A 17,849-nucleotide genomic window follows, 5' to 3' on the forward strand; every position below is an offset into this window, starting at 1 on the left:
TCTCATCGATTCTGGGACTCTGTAATGCCCACGCCGCCAGCGCTCCCCGCCTCTCAGGGGCATCCACCCCTCCCCTCCGCTCCGCTCGCCCACAGCCAACATGGCGCCGGGCGCGCCGCTGCTGCCAGTACTAAATATGGCGCTTGCGCGCATGCGCGGGAAGGGAGCGGAGCCGGTCGAAGATTTGGCGGGCAGTTGGAAGCGCGCGCGGCGGTGAGCGGAGTGTGTGAGGGAATCAGGGGGAACGGAGCACCGGGAGTGAGTGATCCCAGGGGATGGAGCCTGGGCCAGGGATGGGGCGATAGGGAGTGAGTGATCCCAAGGAATGGAGCCTGGGCCAGGGATCGGGGGGATCGGGAGTGAGTGATCCCAAGAGATGGAGCCTGGGCCAGGGATCGGGGGGATCGGGAGTGAGTGATCCCAAGAGATGGAGCCTGGGCCAGGGATCGGGAGGATCGGGAGTGAGTGATCCCAAGGGATGGAGCCTGGGCCAGGGATCGGGCAGCCGCGGGGGAGGGAGCCCCGGAGGAGGTCGGGGTTCCACTGGGTAGGGGAGGCGGCCGAGCGGCGAAAGGAACCGTGAAGGGAAAAGCGCGGGGTCCGCGGTGCTCACTGGCCTTGCCTGCTCGTGCGAGTTCTGCAGTTTTGCTGAAAATTAATATTGCGGAGCAAGAGAGAGCTGTCAAAATTTATGGGCGAAACAAAAGTCTCTGCAGCAGGAAGACCTGTGAGCACAGTTCGAGTTTAGGTTTGTGACTCATTTGACCTCAGTGGAGTTCCCGTCTTCCTTACCCGAGCTTCCCTGGGATTGTTTTCCTCGGACCCTTCTCGGTGACATGGAGAAGCTGCGAGAAACGCAGAATGTACGCTTTTGAGAATAACAACTGTTAGGCTTTAATAACTAGTTAAATGCTAATTGCGGTTATGGTACAGGGCTGGTGAGGTGGAAATGTATGTGAGGGTTTTAAACTTAGTGCAGTCCTCCTCTGCAGCTGTAAACAAAACCAAGCTGGTGGATTGCAAGTTGTTAAATAAGGAGCCTCAACATAATATGTATTTCTACATGAGGTATATGTACTTTAACAGTATCGCTTTTGTTGTCCCCGAAACAGAATATTTTGCCTTGAGGGGTTCTTCAAGAAATCCTGGTGAAACTATGGATGGTAAGGAAAGAAAATACTCTTAGTAGGAAACTTGTTTTCTTATCAGTGTGTTATTTAGTGAGTTCAAGTGTTCAGAAAACCTGGTAAGCCTTTTAGCAAAGGAATTTACATTCCACTGAGTTTATTTGCAGAGGTCTTTGAGGTTGCCTGTTGCTTTCCATCTTGTCACTTTCCTGTGAGGCTGCTCTGTGCCTTCCCTTGTTTGGTGTTTTCCTCAGCAGCAAAGGCCAAATCAGTTTCTTGGTTTATTCAGAATTTCAGTTCTGCTCTGTCTGCCCCCTTCATCCCTGTGTTCTTGTCTTTTCTCCATTATTTGTCCCTTTGTTCCTATTTCTTTGTTCTCCATGTTCTTCCATGAGCAAACTACTGAGAATATGCTTTGTTGCCTGCCTTGCATCTCCCTCTTTTCCCTCCATTGGCCAAAGCCACATGGGTGTCTCTGTTGGCTGCATCTTTACAGGTTCCAGGCTTTCCTGTGTTACAGCAGCTGCAGTGCAAGGAGCTGCATAGGAGGAAAAGCCAGTGCTGAGTAGCTGGCAAGTTTTCTGCTGACTTGCCAGCCTGTATCACAAGCTGAGAGTGTCTGCAACATTTCCATCTGACCTCACAGGAGGAAGCTGCTCTAGATGCATTTAGCCAAAGCTGACGTGGTTTTTTAAAAAATGCCACTTGCTGCTCTGATTTAGTTTCAGTTGTCATTAGCTTGGAATCAGTGTGTCTTGGATGTTTTATTCCTTGGCAGCTTTCCACTAACTGGACAGCAATAACTCTGAATTTAATTTTTGCCTTAGCTGATGATGACTTGGATCTGTTGGCTTCCCTCCTGGAAGAAAATGAAGCAGCTGAGGAGAGGAATTCTCCTGAGGAGGAAGATGCTCCAGAGGATGAGGGGGGAGAACCAGATGAATACGATGAGCTCTTTGATGCAGAAGATGATGCATCCTACACTGAGGAGGTTGATGCTGAGGATAGCATGATTGATGAGCAGAAGGAGAACGTGGCTACACTGTTTGGAGATGTGGATGACCTGCTGGAAGAAGAGCAGGCAGAGAAAGCTGTCACTTCTTCAGCTCCCAGTCAGGCAAAGGAGAAAACCAATGAAGAACTGCAAGGTTTCTGTAACAGCATCTTTGATCTGTTTTGTTGGATATATTTTGTGTCTAGAGGGCTAACAGGCAGGAGATAGGGACTGCTGCCTCTTGATGGGGCTGGAGAGGGAATACGGGATGACCTTGTGAAAGTTTCTAAGTTCAGTTTTCAAGGCTCAGTGGCCAAACTCACCAAACCTGTTTTCCCAAAAGAAAAACAGAGGACCTAAGTAAGCCAGGGGGAGTAACTAGCTGTGCTGAGCAGGATAGGGAAGGATGCCTGTGTACCTGTGCCTTCCTCCTCAGGGCTTATTGCCAGCAGGTTCTGCCATACCAGTCAGTGTGGAAGCAGAACTGGCTTTACGTTTCCTGTGTCCAAGTTGTGTATTTGATTATATCAGAAGCACCTCTTTATACTAAGGAGTGCAATCATCAGCCATTTAAATTTTCCTGTAGTTAGTAGGAAGGTTGTATTATACATGGGAAAGAACATACCACAACTAAGTAAAGTATTTTTTTTATGAGAAGAGCCAGCACCAGGCTGTATGGAAAAGTTTGCCTTCACTGTGAGCTGTGTACAATCAAGTAAATCTGCATTATGACTTAAGTCTTCATTTTCTAAGTTTCTATGATGCAGTAAAATTGCCAGACTTCCAAAGATCTCATAAATCCCTATTTCCAATGGCTTCCTGCTGTCTTCATTACTATCCTTTTTTTCTCCTTTCTTTCCCAGCTGAGCTGAGAAAATTGCAAGAACAGATGAAGACGTTACAAGAGCAGTTGCAGAAGACTGCTCTTGGGCAGCAATGCAGTTCAGGTGCTGAGAAGAAAACCCCTGGTAATGAGACTAACTAAATGGATTTATGATTTATTTACTTACCAACATGAATTTATAGACAAGACTTATGCTGAAGTGACCGCTAAGTGGCAAGGAGGAATGGTGGTCTGGTGTATTCCCACACAGGTTGTTTCTTACAGCTACAGATTAAATCAGTTTTGGTCTCTGCATCATGGATTAATTCCACATTGGACAGCTTTCATGACTAAGTGCTCCAAACTTTTCTGGAAGTGTCCCTTCTTACTGGCTGATGTTGTACACCCAGTAAACACAGCTGTGTTGGATGTAGTAAGGAAACTTCATGGAAAAATTGCAAAGCAGAGGGATGTTTCCACTTGCCACAGCTTTGAGGTTGCAGTGATATCTGAAGTTTTAAGTTGTCATGGGGAAGAGTCATTGGGGCTTTTCCAGCTGTTGCATTTCAGATGCTGGCAACTTTGCTGAAGGGTTTCCATGTGGGGCACTGACTTGGATTTGTTATTCAGGAATTATGTAGTTTGGAGCAGTGCTTAGAGTCTGAGTCCAGATCCCAAGGTCTCATAGTTTTTTGTTTCCCTGGCCAGGTAAATCTCCCTGTCCACCCTTAAAGGAAAGGAAAGTTCCAAAGCTGCAAGAGTCACCGTGCTTCTCAGCCCAGCTGGGCAATCCTTTACCACCAGCCAAGCGAGGAATCCAGAAATCAAAAGCATCCTCAGCAGGTACCATTCTCAGTCTGCCTTTCCCTGGAACACACTGGGCATTTGTCAAAAGGTTGTGGTTCCCAGCAGCGGTGTGATCACATCCAGGACAGTGTTACACTAGCCAGCACACCACGAGTGGTCTGGTCACAGTGGCAGAGAGCTTATTACAGTTAATTATTGCATTCTTTCTAATGGGAGCTATGCCTTTTTTTTTTTCTGTTAAAGAGAACAAGATTCCTCCTCCACAGCAAGTCCTCAGTCTGGCATTCCAGCCTGTCAAGTCTGCTGTAGGGAACACACCCAATAAGGTGACCAGAGAGAAGACTTCTCACGTGCCTGCATGCTCCAGTGCAACCACTCAGCCAGTGTCTGTGGAAACCTTCTCAGGACTGAGATTAAGGTCAGCAGCCCAGCTCTGAGCTCTGCCTGGGGACAACCCCTCCAGTAATGGCAGAGAAAAAGCGATGTATATATGTGGTTTAACCATGTCAGATTAGTCACTTGTCATCTGGGGATGCAACACAAAGCCACAGCACTGGCTGGTTGATCAGTAATTAGGTAACGTTGACTTTTGGTTTAAGTACCATGTTTCTGTTTTCACCTCTGTTCTTTTCTAAGAGAAAAGCTCTGATTTTATTTGCACTGCCTTCCCTGGGGTATCCCCCTGGTGGAGCCTGGAAGCAGTGGGCATGTGCAAAGCCCAGCTGAGCTCCAGTTGAGGCAGTTTTTGCTCTACACAGAAGCCTCAGGAACCACTCACCATCCCCATACTCAGTGTGGCCACAAGAGGACTCTGAATCCTCACAGAGTCCTCACCAGAACCCAAGCGGTATTCCCAGCTCAGTCAGCCATTCTTGGTTATTCTGAAATGAGCAGAGTTAATGCAGGCTTGGGGCTGAGTTTCAGTGCAGCTATTTGGACAAAAACCAGTGTGATCAGTAGCATTCTGAACAAGTTTTCTGAACAAGGGGTTTTGTTCAGAGGTGCTCAAGAGGTGTTTTGCAGCAAGATGTAGTCTTGGAAAATGCTGGATAGTTTTGATTGTCCATTAATGCCAAAGGATGTGTTCTCTTTTACCTGCTTTCATTGGATGTAGAAAACCCCGAGTGTCTTCAGTTGAAATGAACAGGAAAATGGCTAACAGGAAGCTCATCCGACTGTCCCAGCTGAAGACTAAACTTGCTACTGAAAATCTGGAGGAAATAGACTGGGTAACATTTGGAGTCATAGTGAAGAAGGTCACTCCTCAGAGTGCAAATAATGTAAGTAACTTTACTATATTCCTTGCCCAATTCAAATGAAATGCTGATGATCTTTCCTGAGAAACTTGCCTAGGTCTTCAGCTTAATCAGCCAACTGCATGTAGTTAATGGGAAACTTCTGTATTTAAGATTTTAGCTTGTCTGGTTTCATGAAGTATTGTACATGTCCTGTAGAAAGTCATTGATGAAACAGATCTGGATATGCTGTGGTTTGGTGTGTTCAGTGTTCAGTGGGGTAAAAACCTCTTAATTCAACAAGCAAGTGTGCTGTCCAGCTTTAATGCCAGAAAGGTTGGTGGTAGCAGAATTACTGTACTGTTTTAGCCTGTAAGAACCCCAGAAGTGGCAGCATGGATGGCTGGAGATACTGTATCTAACCTGTACTTAGGCAGAGATTACAAATTGTGTTTTTCTAAATCATGAAACCTTGGAGAGGGGGAAATCAGAATAGCTCTTTAAAAGAATCAGCAAGAGGGGATGCAGTCAGTGCTGCTGCACCAAAGCTGAAAGGAAAGGGAATATCTATTCCAGGGCAGGACCTTCAGCATCTGGCGGCTGAACGACCTACGGGATCTCAATGAGTGCGTCTCGCTCTTCCTGTTTGGTGAAGTCCACAAGGAGCACTGGAAGACAGACCAAGGCATGGTCATTGGGCTGCTCAATGCCAACCCTATGAAACCTAAAGAAGGCTCAAACGAGGTGAGAGGACTTTTCACTTGCCCATCAGCTGTAGATAAAAACCCATAGCTGAACCTTTTCATATTTGGATGAGATTTATCTTTACAACACATCTTAAGGTTGAAATTGCAGCAGTCTGTGCAACAGTTTGAATTGCATTCAGGTAGTTGCATGGTGTCTATTTGCTCCTGGCCTCCTGAAAAACTGAACTTCAACAAGTCCTGTTAAGCATTTAAACCCATATTTTATTCCAGTGTTTAATCTGCTCTCAGTAGCAGTTGACTCTTCCACAAATATAGGGAATGTGTTTTCATTTCAGTTTATTCAGCTATTTCCGTGCAACACCTATTTTAGCCTAGAGGTCTCTCAAAGCTAAAAAAGGTGGAGAAGCTCATTTCACTCTTCTAATTCAAGCATGAGATACGATTGCAAAATGTTTCTGGTTCAAAAATCACAACTGAGAAGTGGCAATATTTGATTTATTAAACAAACAATGTATTATGTAAATGTATGTCGGTTGATACATAATAGTTCACTTGTTAATTCGATTATTTATAAATGCAGAACATGATGAATTACTTCTCTGTATGTATGAAAACATTTAAGATGGCTTCATTTTGCTAATAAATTAATATCTTTTTAATTGCACTGGAATGGAACATGTTTCCAGTTACTTCTGTCAAGGGGAATTTCAGTCTAAATAGCCAATCATGTAGTGTTCTGCATTTTAAATTCTCCAAATAGAAAAATTAAGGATCTCATTAATTGTCTTTTAAGCTATATAATTGCTTAAATTAGCGTGAATAAGCAGTCGACAGTCCCATTGGTGAGCAGAAAGGCACACCAGATTTAATAGGAGGGCTAAGTTTAACTGTCAAGAATGGCTCTGCTTAGCTAAAATGTTCTCATTTATTTCTACATTAAAACTGACTTCTGAAACTGTCCCTTGGCTACAGGCATAATTCCTGGTATCTTTGGTTGTGTGAAGTAGACACTGTTCTTGCACTCAGTTTTGATTAGACCAAGACATTTGGAGAGGGACAGAGAGCCCTGGTACAGCTCTTCCTCCCATCCCCTGCTGGATGTGGGGGTCATGGTGGCATCAGAGCCAAGCAGCTGTACAGCTCCATTTACAGCACAACTAGATCTGCCTTAGGCATTTTTCGGTTTCCTGAGGCTCTGAGCATAGAACTCAAATGTCTTTCATCTCTTTGTGAGAAATAAATTCACTTTTTTTTCTTTTTCTCTGAGCCTTTTCTCAACCTGAATAGGACCCGTGGCTTTTTTAAGCTAGGCCTGCCTTTTAAGACTGTGTTGTTAGTACCAGAGGTACCAAACCAGACTGGAGACAAACAAATAACATCTAGAAAGAGGCCCATCCAGGCCTTAAGGTGTGTTCTGATTTCTGTCTAGGTGTGTTTGTCTGTTGACCATCCCCAGAAGATCCTCCTCATGGGAGAAGCTCTAGATATGGGCACCTGCAAAGCCAGGAAGAAGAATGGTGATCCTTGTGCACAGATTGTCAACCTGGTCTGTATCTCAGGACATTCCTAAGGCGTTGGTGAAAATCTGGGTGCTGATTTTCTACTGATGCTCTGACTTTTTGAGTGGTTTCTGGATCTTGACTTGTAACTAACTAAAGTGGGTGGAGAAAGTGAGAAATGAAACCCAGAGGACCTGAGTTTGTGCTGTCACTGTGCAGCAGCAGGGGATTTCCCTCAGTGCAAGGCTGGTGCTGCAGTGAAAGGAGGTGGTCTTGACCCATGTCTGCTACACCCTTTCACTCTCCTTTGCTCCAGTGCAAGTTCCATGCAGTGTACTGGAGAACTCACCCAGGGCAAAACAGGTTTTTCTTGGGAATGGCTGGGGTTTTTTGCATGGTTTTAACTCAATGAGCTCCCCGATCCAGTGTGCCTGTAACTGTTAGAATATTTTTACCTGAACATGGGGCACTGGAGATGAGAGAAAAAGGTGTTGGGATCCTTCTTTTAGGACAGTACTGACTTGTACTAATTTAAAGGACTTGTTGATTATATTACTTCACGGTTGTGATGATGCTGTGATACCTAAAAGGAACCCTGAGTCAGAAGGATTATAGTTAGTAGAGTAGTGCTTAGAAGGAAGAGAAAATATTAAGAAATGAAAAACTCAAGGGAGGAGCCCAAAGTATGTGGAATGGGAAGAACACAAATATAGAAGGTACTTGTAGCTTCTATGTTGTTGTGACTGCAGACCCACTCCAGGAGGAGCTTATGCATACAGTCCATAAAATTGCACACAGTTCAGACTCAAGAATACAGAATCTAGGCAAGAGGTCCTGTGTGGGATATGAGTTGACTCCAAGCAATAACCTTAAAATTCCTTGATGCATTCCTTGTTTCCGGTGATTAGTACAGGTAATTTTAGCTGTGTTTTTCATTGCTCGAGTGTGGGCATATATTTTCTTAGTTGATCAAATGCTGGAGTACCACAGTAGAGATGTTACTTCAGTTTAGCCATAGAAGGGTGCGTGTGGGTGAGAGGAATGAAGTCAGTTGTAATTGCTGATGTTCTAATACAGGCTTCTCACATTTCTTTTCAGAATGACTGTGAATATTGTCATTATCACATAAAATCGCAGTACAAGAAGCTCAGCTCGAAGCGGGCAGATCTGCAGTCCACCTTTTCAGGTGGCCGCATTCCCAGGAAAGCTGGTCAGAGAAATCCCACTTTGAAGGAGAGGCTGTGTCAGGATGGGTTTTACTATGGAGGAGTCTCTTCAGCAGCATATGCAGCCTCAGTGTAAGATAAGCCATTTATTTCCCTTGCTTTTGAACAGAATTTCCTTCATATGTACAAGGCAGCCTGAAGCTATATCTAAGAGTCTATTCACTTAGAGAACCCTTTGCCTTAACTACATTTACCAAATTAGAATAAATGCCCCACTTTTGGCATAATCCCACTGGCCACATGGGGTATAACAGAGCTGCTCTTTGACAGGAAAATTTTCAGCTGGTGCTAAGGCATGGTAAGGGGTGCTTTTACCTCTGCATTAATACTGTGGTGTGAAGCCAGGCAGCTTTGTGTTTCCGTAGATTAATGGATTTTGAGATCACGAGATCCCAAACATTCAAGTCTCTGAGATGAGCATTTTCTGGTGTAACTGTATTTTGCTGTGGCTTACTGCATTTAATCCCAGAGTCAGTGTTTTCTGTATTTCCTCATGTCTTCCTTGGCTGAAATAATGCAGTGTCACTATGGCTTAATGAGGAAACAGGAGTGACCAAGATCAGTATGCATCTCACAGGGGCCAGGTCTTTTATCCAAATCCCATGAAGACAGCTGTGGAAAGACAAGTCACAGCTGGATCGAGCCCTGCTGGATACAGCTTTTATTCTCTTACCTCTACTGCTCTCTGATACCTGGTGTGACTCCATAGTAATGAAACAATTCCAACCTCCTTTCCATCCCTGGAACTACCTGTGAACAAAGCAAACCTATGATCTATGTTTAGTTTTTTAGTTTTTAGTATAATCTATAGGACATAAATATCTCAACACAGGGAGAAATGGAAAATCCTCATTATGCTGGAATTTGGATTTAGATCCATATCCCTCCCAAAGACAGACAGATGGCTCTTTGGGGTGGCTGGAGTTTTGCTGTAGCACTGGGCTAGTATTCAGGCTTCTGTCCTTGCTCTAAGCATGGGAAAACTGATGTTCTGGATTTCTTTCCTCTTTCTAGTGCAGCAGCTGCTGTGCCAAAAAGGAAGATTCAAACCACTCTCTCCAACCTGGTCGTGAGAGGAGCTGATGCAATTGTCCAGGAAACCAGGCAGAAAATTGGTAACAAATTACCCAAGTAGTCTCTTCACTCTTTAGGTGTTTCCAGCTCAATGTGTAGATGTGTCCCAGGGCCTGCTACTCACTGAATGAACCTGACAGTCACTTTTCTGCAGAAACAGTCTTTTGCAGACAGCTTTCTCAGTTGATCAAAACTCCTCTTTCCTCTTGAGATCACAGTTTCAAGGCAAATGTAACTAAGCAATTGTGTAGTTCCATGTGTCTTTTTTTTTGTCAGTGCCCTGAAATTAAGTGTCCTGTTATGTCTTTGGACAGTGACAGAAGATCTTTGCCAGATTAATGGGAATTGGAAGTTTTAAGAACTTTGAACCAGAGGATTTGTTTTAGTTAATTAAAATAAATTACTTCTGTCAACCTTGAAAGCTTCTAAAGAATACGAAGTCTAAATCAGTCAGGTCTGCAATGCAGGAGACCTCCTGAGGGCCCACCCTGTTTCTAGTGCTTTTCTTCTGTGTCAAAACATGCTCCTTTCATAGCCCCTGGGATATCACCAGTCTTCTCTGCCTCTTTTGTTTCTGTAAAGTATTTAATATTACGCCTTCTTTATGCTCCTTGGAGAGCAGGTGACAGACTATTCAAACTGTTTTCTAGGTGCCACTTAGAGGTCTTATTTACATCTTTCAGTTCCATCAGTTGCCTCTGTTTCAGACAAGGTAGTGTATGCCCATAGCAGCTTTTAGCTGCTCTTAATTCTCCAGGGATAAAATGTGGAGGCTTCAGGACTTTCAAGCATCCTAAAAATGGGATAGTGGGAGTAACACAGACAGTCAAGGCTGATGAGGAACTGAGTGATGAAGTTTCTGAAGGGATAGAGATGTGTGTGACAAAGGACAAGACCTTGGGCAACCAAATATAATGTAAAGGTTGGTCTTGCTTCAGAAAGTACTCAGGTGACCTGTTAGGGGTTTTTCCAACCTAGACAACTCTACATCCTGAAAACCAGGCATGCTTCCCTTCCTCACTCCAAATCTGTTGTATTACTGCCTCTTCCACTCAGGTGCAGCAAAGAGACCCATGCAATGTTCTGAAGAATTCAGAGAACTGCTGACACAGCCAACTTTTGGAGCACGAAACCTCTGTAAACACTGGACCAAAACAGGTACTGTCCTTTTGACTGAAGGAAGACCCACTCCTAAAATCACTCTACTTCCTTCTGAACAAAGTGACTTTTTATTTTGGTTTGGTTTTTTTTCCCAGATGCTGAAAAGAAGCAAGGGGCTGATTTCCAGTCTATCTCTGCTTCAGCACTTCTCAAGCAACAGAAACAGAAATTGCTGGAGGCCAGAAAAAAGCGGTCTGAAGAGATTCAGAGGCGGTAAGACACACTGGCTTTCACAGGAAGGGTTCTGTTATTGTAGCCCTAAGGATAACTGTGTTTTCACTTCCTACTTCTCAGCTTTGTATGATGCCTCTCTCTGATTTTAACTTTGAAAACAGTTGGTCATTCATTCCTGGTGACTTCTTCAAGTCACTTGTGATTCCAGCAACCCAGCAAGTTCTTTACTAGCCTTGTTTTCCTCTCCTGAATGCCCAAATTTCTGTATGGTTCTTTTAGCAATTAAAGGCCAAATAGGGAAAATTCATAGTCTGCATCCCCTTCTATTGGTTTCTTAAACCTTTCTATCTCTTTCACTTGTGTCCCTAACTGAATGAATTATTCTTGCCTTACAAGGTTTCTCCAGAACACAGGTAAAGCCAGCACTCCTGCACCATCCTCCTCCAGACAGACCTCCCTCCATTCCCCAGTGCCTGGGGCAGAGTTTCCCAAAGCTGCAAAAATGTCAACTCCTCAAAGGCCCAAGCTAGGTACAGGCTTCTCAGAAGGAGAAGATATCCTCTTCTTTGACAAGTCTCCACCTCCAAGGCCAAAGCTAGACAGCTTGGCAGAAGCCAAAAAGGTACCAGCTCTTTGGATATTTGAAGTATTAAGGAGAGGTTAAGGGAAATCTGGTTTGTGATAGTAGAGGAGTTGTTGATCAGATGTGGCCCAGCTCAGTTCTGGTGTTGGTGAAGTTTCTGACTTGTGGGATGACACTGGCCTATAGTCCAACCCACAGGAAATCTGCTTCTGATAGCTGTTGTTAGTGCCAAAATCTATGCTACCATCTATAGTCAATCTCTTAAGGCAAGGGATTTGTGCTGAAGATCCCTGGAGTGCTAAACTCTGGCATTGCTAGTGCAGTGTATTGCAGGTGTTTTCTGTTTGACAGGTAGGTAAGCAACTGGTTTAGCTATGTTGTGTCATGGGTTTGGATAATTTTTTTTTTATAGCCAGAACAGACTGCATCTTTACTTGGCAAAAATCTGTTCATTTGTTTCTCAAAGAAATGTATTCAGCTAGAATGAGGAAGTCATAGCATTCTGGGAGTATGAGAAGGAATAGTTGTAAGCAATTTTCTATCAGTTGTAAAATATTATCAATTTATGTGGAAATCTCAAGTGATTTGATTTCTCTGAAAATCTTACTGAGTTGTGAAGCAGGTAAAGCTCAGCTGCAGAGACACCAGGCCTGGTAACACTGGAGGAATGATTATATGGTTTGGGAAGCCATGAGAGGTTGGGTAATATGGTGAATTAGATGTATGTCAGAACTGGCAATTTTGTTGGGCCTGTCTCCAGCCAGCTCCATGCTCAGGCCAGTGGATGTTCTCGCCTCCATTTGACAGCCTTCTTCTGCTACTTCTGGAAATAGGAGCATGGGAGCCACACATGTCACCCATACTAGCCTTGCTCTTTCCTGTTTTCTAGCTGGCTGCAATAAAACGACTGCGAGCAAAAGGCCAAATTCTTCCCAAAACAGACCCAAACAGTGTCAAGAGGAAACGAACTGATGCTGAGGATGTCCTAGAAATTGTTGAAAGAGTTGAGAAAAATGTTGCTCAGCCACAAGGTGCAGAAGCAGACAATGGTACGTACTGTTTGTTACCTTCTGGAACAGAAAAAATGTGCTTCTGTCCTACTGAACAGCACAGTAGTTGCTGGGTTAAGGACTTAGTTGCTGTGCTAAAGAGAGGCCAGGTTAGGTCTGTTTGGAACTTCAAGGACTTGTTGCAAAGGCTAAATCTCTAACCCTGCAGAGAAAGTGTGAGATGTAATCAAGATGTAATCTCTGATAGCTCCCTGTCCTCATCTCTGTTCCCTTTCTTCCGGCACTTAAGCATCTGCAGTGCATGGCTGACTTCATCAAGGGAAACCAAGAACTAATCCCACCTGGGAAGGTATCTGAATTTTTTGTGGGAACTTGAGTTTGCCTGCTGGTGATTTACTGTGTGATCTTGGATGGATTGTTTAATTCCTTTTAAAGTTTCTTCATCAGTTAGTGATGGAACACTGCTTGCACTCCTGGGAGTAATGTGAAAATTCCTAGTACAGTCCTTTGAGAGAAGATCCAATGTTATTTTAAAAAATGCTTTTATTTGAACATCAAGCCATAGTTGAACTTGTTTTCATGTTCCCAAACTATGAAAGGCTGCTGTTTGACCTGAACATCTGCCTGAGAGACCTGAGACTTCCAGAATCTCCTGCAGTGATCAAGTTCAGAGATCACAGCCTTGTTTTGTAGGACTGAGCCTTTGTGTCTCCCTAGAAATGGATGAACTGGAGCCTGCCCAAAAGAAACGGCGTGAGCAGCTGGCCTATCTGGAGTCAGAAGAGTTCCAGAAAATCCTGAAGGCCAAATCCAAGCACATGGATGTCCTGAAAGAGGTATGGCCTCCATCCAGTTGTGACTGAGGGCTTAGAACTAGGGAGCTGACTGAACTCCTCGTGATTTCAGCAAGAAGCAAGCACCCAAACATGTCATAGGCTCCAAACTGTCCCGAGGAGTAGGGCTGGGTGTCTCTGGGCCCACAGGGCACAGTGCCTGCAAGTCTGCACTGTTGCCATAGGCATGGTAAGGTCAAGTTGCCAGTTGCCATCAGGTTTTTTTGCTGTTTGGAAGAATCAGTGAAGCTTCCTGATTCAAAGAAAATCAAAGAAATCCCTCTGCTTTAAAATCTAATGAGCCACGTGTGTATTTTGTCCCTCATTACTTAGTCACATCTGTGCCACCTTCATCTGTGACTCATGTCAGCTGTGAAATGCCAGCAGGTGCCCTGAAGAGCTGAGAGGTTGAGTTTCTCACACTGGGGTCTCTGCTGAGCATGTTCCCAGGAATACAGCACCTCCAGTGGCACCAGGGCTCTCATCTTAGACACTTATTGGCATGAAGTCATAGTTGTTTTAAGGTATTCTGGGGAGTAATATTTTGGCTAAGAACCAATTCCATTCATTAAATTTGCCTACCTAACCTCTCTGTGCACTGTCCTCGTGGCTATGTGCTTGTTTCAGTACTTCCTGCTGTTGTTAAATCCTCCCAGTTGTACATCTCAGAGGTGGCTCATTTCAGTGCTGGTGAACTCCAGCATGTGTACTACATAAATTGTTGGAAGCAAGACAGATGTGATGTTTCTGTGTTCCTAGACTGCAGGCTGCTTCAAGCAGGCCTGGTAATAACTTGCCCTAAGGCCATTTGTGGAGGGGCTTCTCCCCTCTTTGTGTCCTCACAACCGATTTTGTGTGCCCCACAGGCTGAGGCTGAACTGCAAGAGCAATACTTTCAGCCACTGGTGAAAAAGGAAGAACTGGAAGAGAAGATGAGGAACATTAAAGCAGTGAAATGCCGAGTTGTGACGTGTAAAACGGTGAGTGAAGGGGAGCCAGGGTAACAGCAGGGCAGTAGAACATGGATTCTACAAAATGGAGCTGGACTATCCTGCAGACTCCCATCTGTCACTATTGGCCATGGTCCAGTGCAGGGATTGATGGAGACAGTTTTGTTCCTTCTGCCTATTGCTGAGAGCAGCCTGTGCAGAGTGACTGAGACATGGCAAAGCAGGCTTTAGTGCTGTGCTGAACATCTCAGCTCCATGCTTGTGTCAGTGGTTCCATGGGTATTGCTGTCCTGAATTTCTCCAGTTTCTTCCATGAAATGCTTTGTACCAGGACCCTCAGTTCCCCATATTTCATGACAAAATAAGCAAAGTCCTTGAGAATATTAACACTGTGTGTGAATCCTCTATCTGCATTTCCAGGGACTTTGCCATCAGGAAGAGGAGTGGAGCTTTATGACTGTCCCTCGTGAATGAGAGGAAGGGAAGCATTACTTCCCATTTCCAAAGTTTCAGCCCCTGCTGAACTTTTCCTCTTTCTACCTTCCCTACCCATTTTGGGGGAGGGGACATTGTGTGCCCCATTATGTGCTGGGAGTTGGGCCACAGGGTGGTGGCAAAGCGAGGATGCCATTAGAGCAGTGACACAGTCTGGAGAGGTGATCCACCTGCTGGGCTCCTCAGGACGGGAGAGGACAGGGATGCTTTCCTCTGAACATTCAGCTGTTGCAGCCTGCAGAACAGGTCTCACATGCTGGTGAAGCACTCACAGCTCTCTCTCCTCCCTGACAGTGTAATTACACCTATTTCAAACCTCTGGAGACATGTGTGCAGGATAACCACGACTACCTCTGGCATGATGCCATCAAGAGATTTTTCAAATGTCCTTGTGGAAGCAGAGCTATTTCCCTTGACAGGCTCCCAAAAAAGCCCTGCAGGTAAGAAATGAGCTGAGGTCATGAAGTAGTGACTGAGATTTTGGTACTGTCCCTTCACAAGTAACATGGTGTGAGGCACACAGCCATACCCTAAAATGGGAATCTTGTGCCAAGGAGCACAGGCTGGGTGTGGGGCTACTTTAGGATCTCCTCTTACTGTGCAGCAAACACACACCACAGTGGTCCTCACCTGTCATCTTCATCTTTCAGTACATGTGGCCTCTTCAAGTGGGAGCGAGATGGCATGCTAAAGGTAAGCATGAGCCAGCAGCTCTGAGTGCCTCAGCACTCCAGCTGTTTCCTGTGGTACTTCTGTCCCCCTCTTTGGTTCTGTGCTCTTAAAATCTCCCAGTAAAGCCAAGCAGCTCTGCATTTTGTCAGGGACATACAGGTACCTGCAGGCTGTGTTTTAGTGGAGTTCCACTCTTTTGCTTTCTGTTCTCAAAGCTTTGTTTTATTTAACTGTGGGGAAATGGCTTTTGAACAAAGTTGTTAAGAATTCCAGTCCCTAGAGGTCAAATGTCCATATTTAATTAAGTAATTTAGCCCTACCACAGCTTCTGTCAGAGAAGTGTTTGGGAGGCATCTACCACATGTTTAACTTCTTTTCTCCATGGTTCATATTTGCAGGAGAAAAAAGGTCCGAAGATTGGTGGAGAAACACTTTTACCACGAGGAGAGGAACAACCGAAGTTTCTCAATAGTCTTAAGTGACCTGGAGCTGATTTTTTTCACAAGGATGGATTTCTGTGTCTGAAACACACATTTATACTGGACTACCAAGAACATTCAGGTTTTAGGGATGAATCAGTAGGGGAGTCAGTTCTTTATAAAAAGGACATCCACCAAGTGTCCACCAGGCCACTGCGTGGATATTGAACTTTGATCTTTTCTTAATTGACTGAATAAGGCTGCATGTGAAATGCATATTCATGACTGTTCTGTTCAACACAAGAATGACCTCACCAGACATCTGAGTGACACATCATCATGAACAGGAATGACTGTAAATTCTGTAAGCACTTATGAAATCAATTCTGTGATGTATTCATGCCAACCTGTCGCATTCTTCAGTTCTTGGACTAAAAGGAGTGTGAGAGGGTTGTAGGCACTGAGCATTCTCCATTATCTTCAAAAATACTCACTTTTAATCCTTAGGAACAGATGTCCCTCTCCCAAGATGTTCCTCTCCCAAGGAAAGAGTTTTTCCTTGGCTCACCTGTTAAAAAACCCTTCCGTGGCTTGGGCATTGCAAGCCAGCAGTGTTTATGCTGCAAATTCAGAGCTCCCTGTCCTCCAGCACCATCCACACTACAATTCTTGTGGCTACAGACCTCCAGCTCCCACTTCAAAAAGCATTTTGCTGAATTTGGCACCGTTTTGTGAGTCGTTTTAAAGAGCTGAGTGATTATATTTAAAAGCTTTTGTCCTTTTTCTGGCATTTTAACTAGGAACAGTAGCTGTCTCAAACCAAGCAGGATGAGATCTCCCTCCAAGAGGTGGCTCCTGAGAAATGTCTCCATACAGACATTTTTCAGAAAGCCTGGGGCCTTCAACCAGCTTTTCCTGAACCTGAGCCTTTTCCTGCCTGTAGCTCATGCCCAGTAGAATCACAGGATATTTTTAAGTGCCTACAAGCACTCTAACCTCAGTGATTCAAACTACCACCAACTGTCTCGTGTATCCCAGTGGTGAGGCATCCCAAACTATTGATGCCTCGTTTGCTTGCACAGGTGTTGGAAGGGAAATAAGTTACTTCATTTGAAGCAGCTAGACAGATTCACCTCAGCATTCTGTAGCCCTCATCTCATTGGTGCTTTTATTGGTGCCACTTGGCCTCTTGCATTATTTTCAGTCTTGTGTTGGTACCATTTGCTGAGTGGGGACGAAATCAGTCACTGTGACTTTGCTTGGCAACATCTCCCATGGATTCCTCATTCAGAATAAACAGAATGCAAAATAAAACAGTCCCTGGGTCTGCATGGTATTTCTCTGAGGAAGAGGATGAGTTGCTTCCTCAGCACCTTTGTTTGCCCACAAGCTCAGTGCTGAATCACCAAAGCGAATTGATTTGTGGTCTGTAACTTCAGCTTTCACACAATTTGCCCATTCAGACTTAACAGGAGTTTCTCACCTGGAATCCACAAAACCAGCAAGAAATTCCACATTGGTATCAGCCTTCAGCTGGCACATTGAAAACTTCAGCCTTTCTCCAGTTCCTCTCTCTTGGGCCGAAGGAAAGGAGATCCTGCAAAAATTAAATTGTCGAAGGAGGGTTAATGCTATATCTTCATAAATGCCCCCAGGACTGGGATGTGTAAGACCTGTATCTGCATGGCAGTGGAAGCAATGTGTGTATGCAAAAATAGGGTGAAGTAACAAAACCACTTGCCTTGCTTGAGCTCTAGCAGTAAACAAGGAGTGGGGGAGGTGGATGTGTTGGAATTTATGTGCCTCACTACTTTTTGAGATACTTGTGACAGAGTTTGCACTACCCTACTGATTCCTGAATACTTGGCTCTTAACAACAGGGAAGGTGGGATCAGGATGGTCACAGTGAGGAGATGAAGAAATATTGGCAGGTGGTTTGCCCAAAGCTGTCTCCAAAATGGGTTTGGCCCAAACAACCTGCAGGACCAGCAGTTTCTGGATTTTTGGGTGACTCAGCTGCAGCACCCTCATGTTTTCCTCAGACCCAACACCTGCCTCTC

At 44.6% G+C, this 17,849-nt stretch overlaps 1 protein-coding gene across 2 annotated transcripts; it reads left to right on the forward strand.

Moving 5' to 3' along the window:
• Positions 1 to 131: 131 nt before the first annotated feature.
• Positions 132 to 17,103, forward strand: MCM10 (minichromosome maintenance 10 replication initiation factor). Of its 2 annotated transcripts, none has more exons than XM_085082863.1 (20): positions 132 to 213; positions 1,111 to 1,163; positions 1,955 to 2,275; positions 2,985 to 3,089; positions 3,653 to 3,787; positions 3,995 to 4,169; positions 4,866 to 5,031; positions 5,563 to 5,730; positions 7,123 to 7,239; positions 8,291 to 8,490; positions 9,433 to 9,533; positions 10,549 to 10,650; positions 10,749 to 10,866; positions 11,224 to 11,449; positions 12,300 to 12,459; positions 13,138 to 13,256; positions 14,120 to 14,233; positions 14,993 to 15,138; positions 15,349 to 15,391; positions 15,769 to 17,103. In XM_085082863.1, exons 1-20 carry the CDS (start codon positions 137 to 139, stop codon positions 15,850 to 15,852), a joined length of 2,730 nt encoding a protein of 909 aa, XP_084938989.1. In that variant the 5' UTR covers positions 132 to 136; the 3' UTR covers positions 15,853 to 17,103. The 2 variants fall into 2 exon arrangements, with proteins under 2 accessions (XP_084938989.1, XP_084938997.1); XM_085082871.1 differs by lacking the exon at positions 132 to 213 and adding an exon at positions 219 to 258.
• The last annotated feature ends 746 nt before the right edge of the window (positions 17,104 to 17,849 follow it).

The sequence above is a fragment of the Lichenostomus cassidix genome, chromosome 1Aa (assembly GCF_008360975.1).
Source record: "Lichenostomus cassidix isolate B80296 chromosome 1Aa, HeHo_3.0, whole genome shotgun sequence".
In the NCBI taxonomy this organism is placed as follows: Eukaryota; Metazoa; Chordata; class Aves; order Passeriformes; family Meliphagidae; genus Lichenostomus; species Lichenostomus cassidix.

What these genes read in the sequence shown, in the direction of transcription:
- MCM10 (XM_085082863.1), top strand. Translation starts at nt 137, where the DNA reads ATGGCGCTTGCGCGCATGCGCGGGAAGGGAGCGGAGCCGGTCGAAGAT. An exon ending in TAAACACTGGACCAAAACAG is followed by an intron (nt 10,651 to 10,748) that starts GTACTGTCCTTT and finishes TTTTTTTCCCAG; the next exon opens with ATGCTGAAAAGAAGCAAGGG. An exon ending in AGGTGCAGAAGCAGACAATG is followed by an intron (nt 12,460 to 13,137) that starts GTACGTACTGTT and finishes GTGTCTCCCTAG; the next exon opens with AAATGGATGAACTGGAGCCT.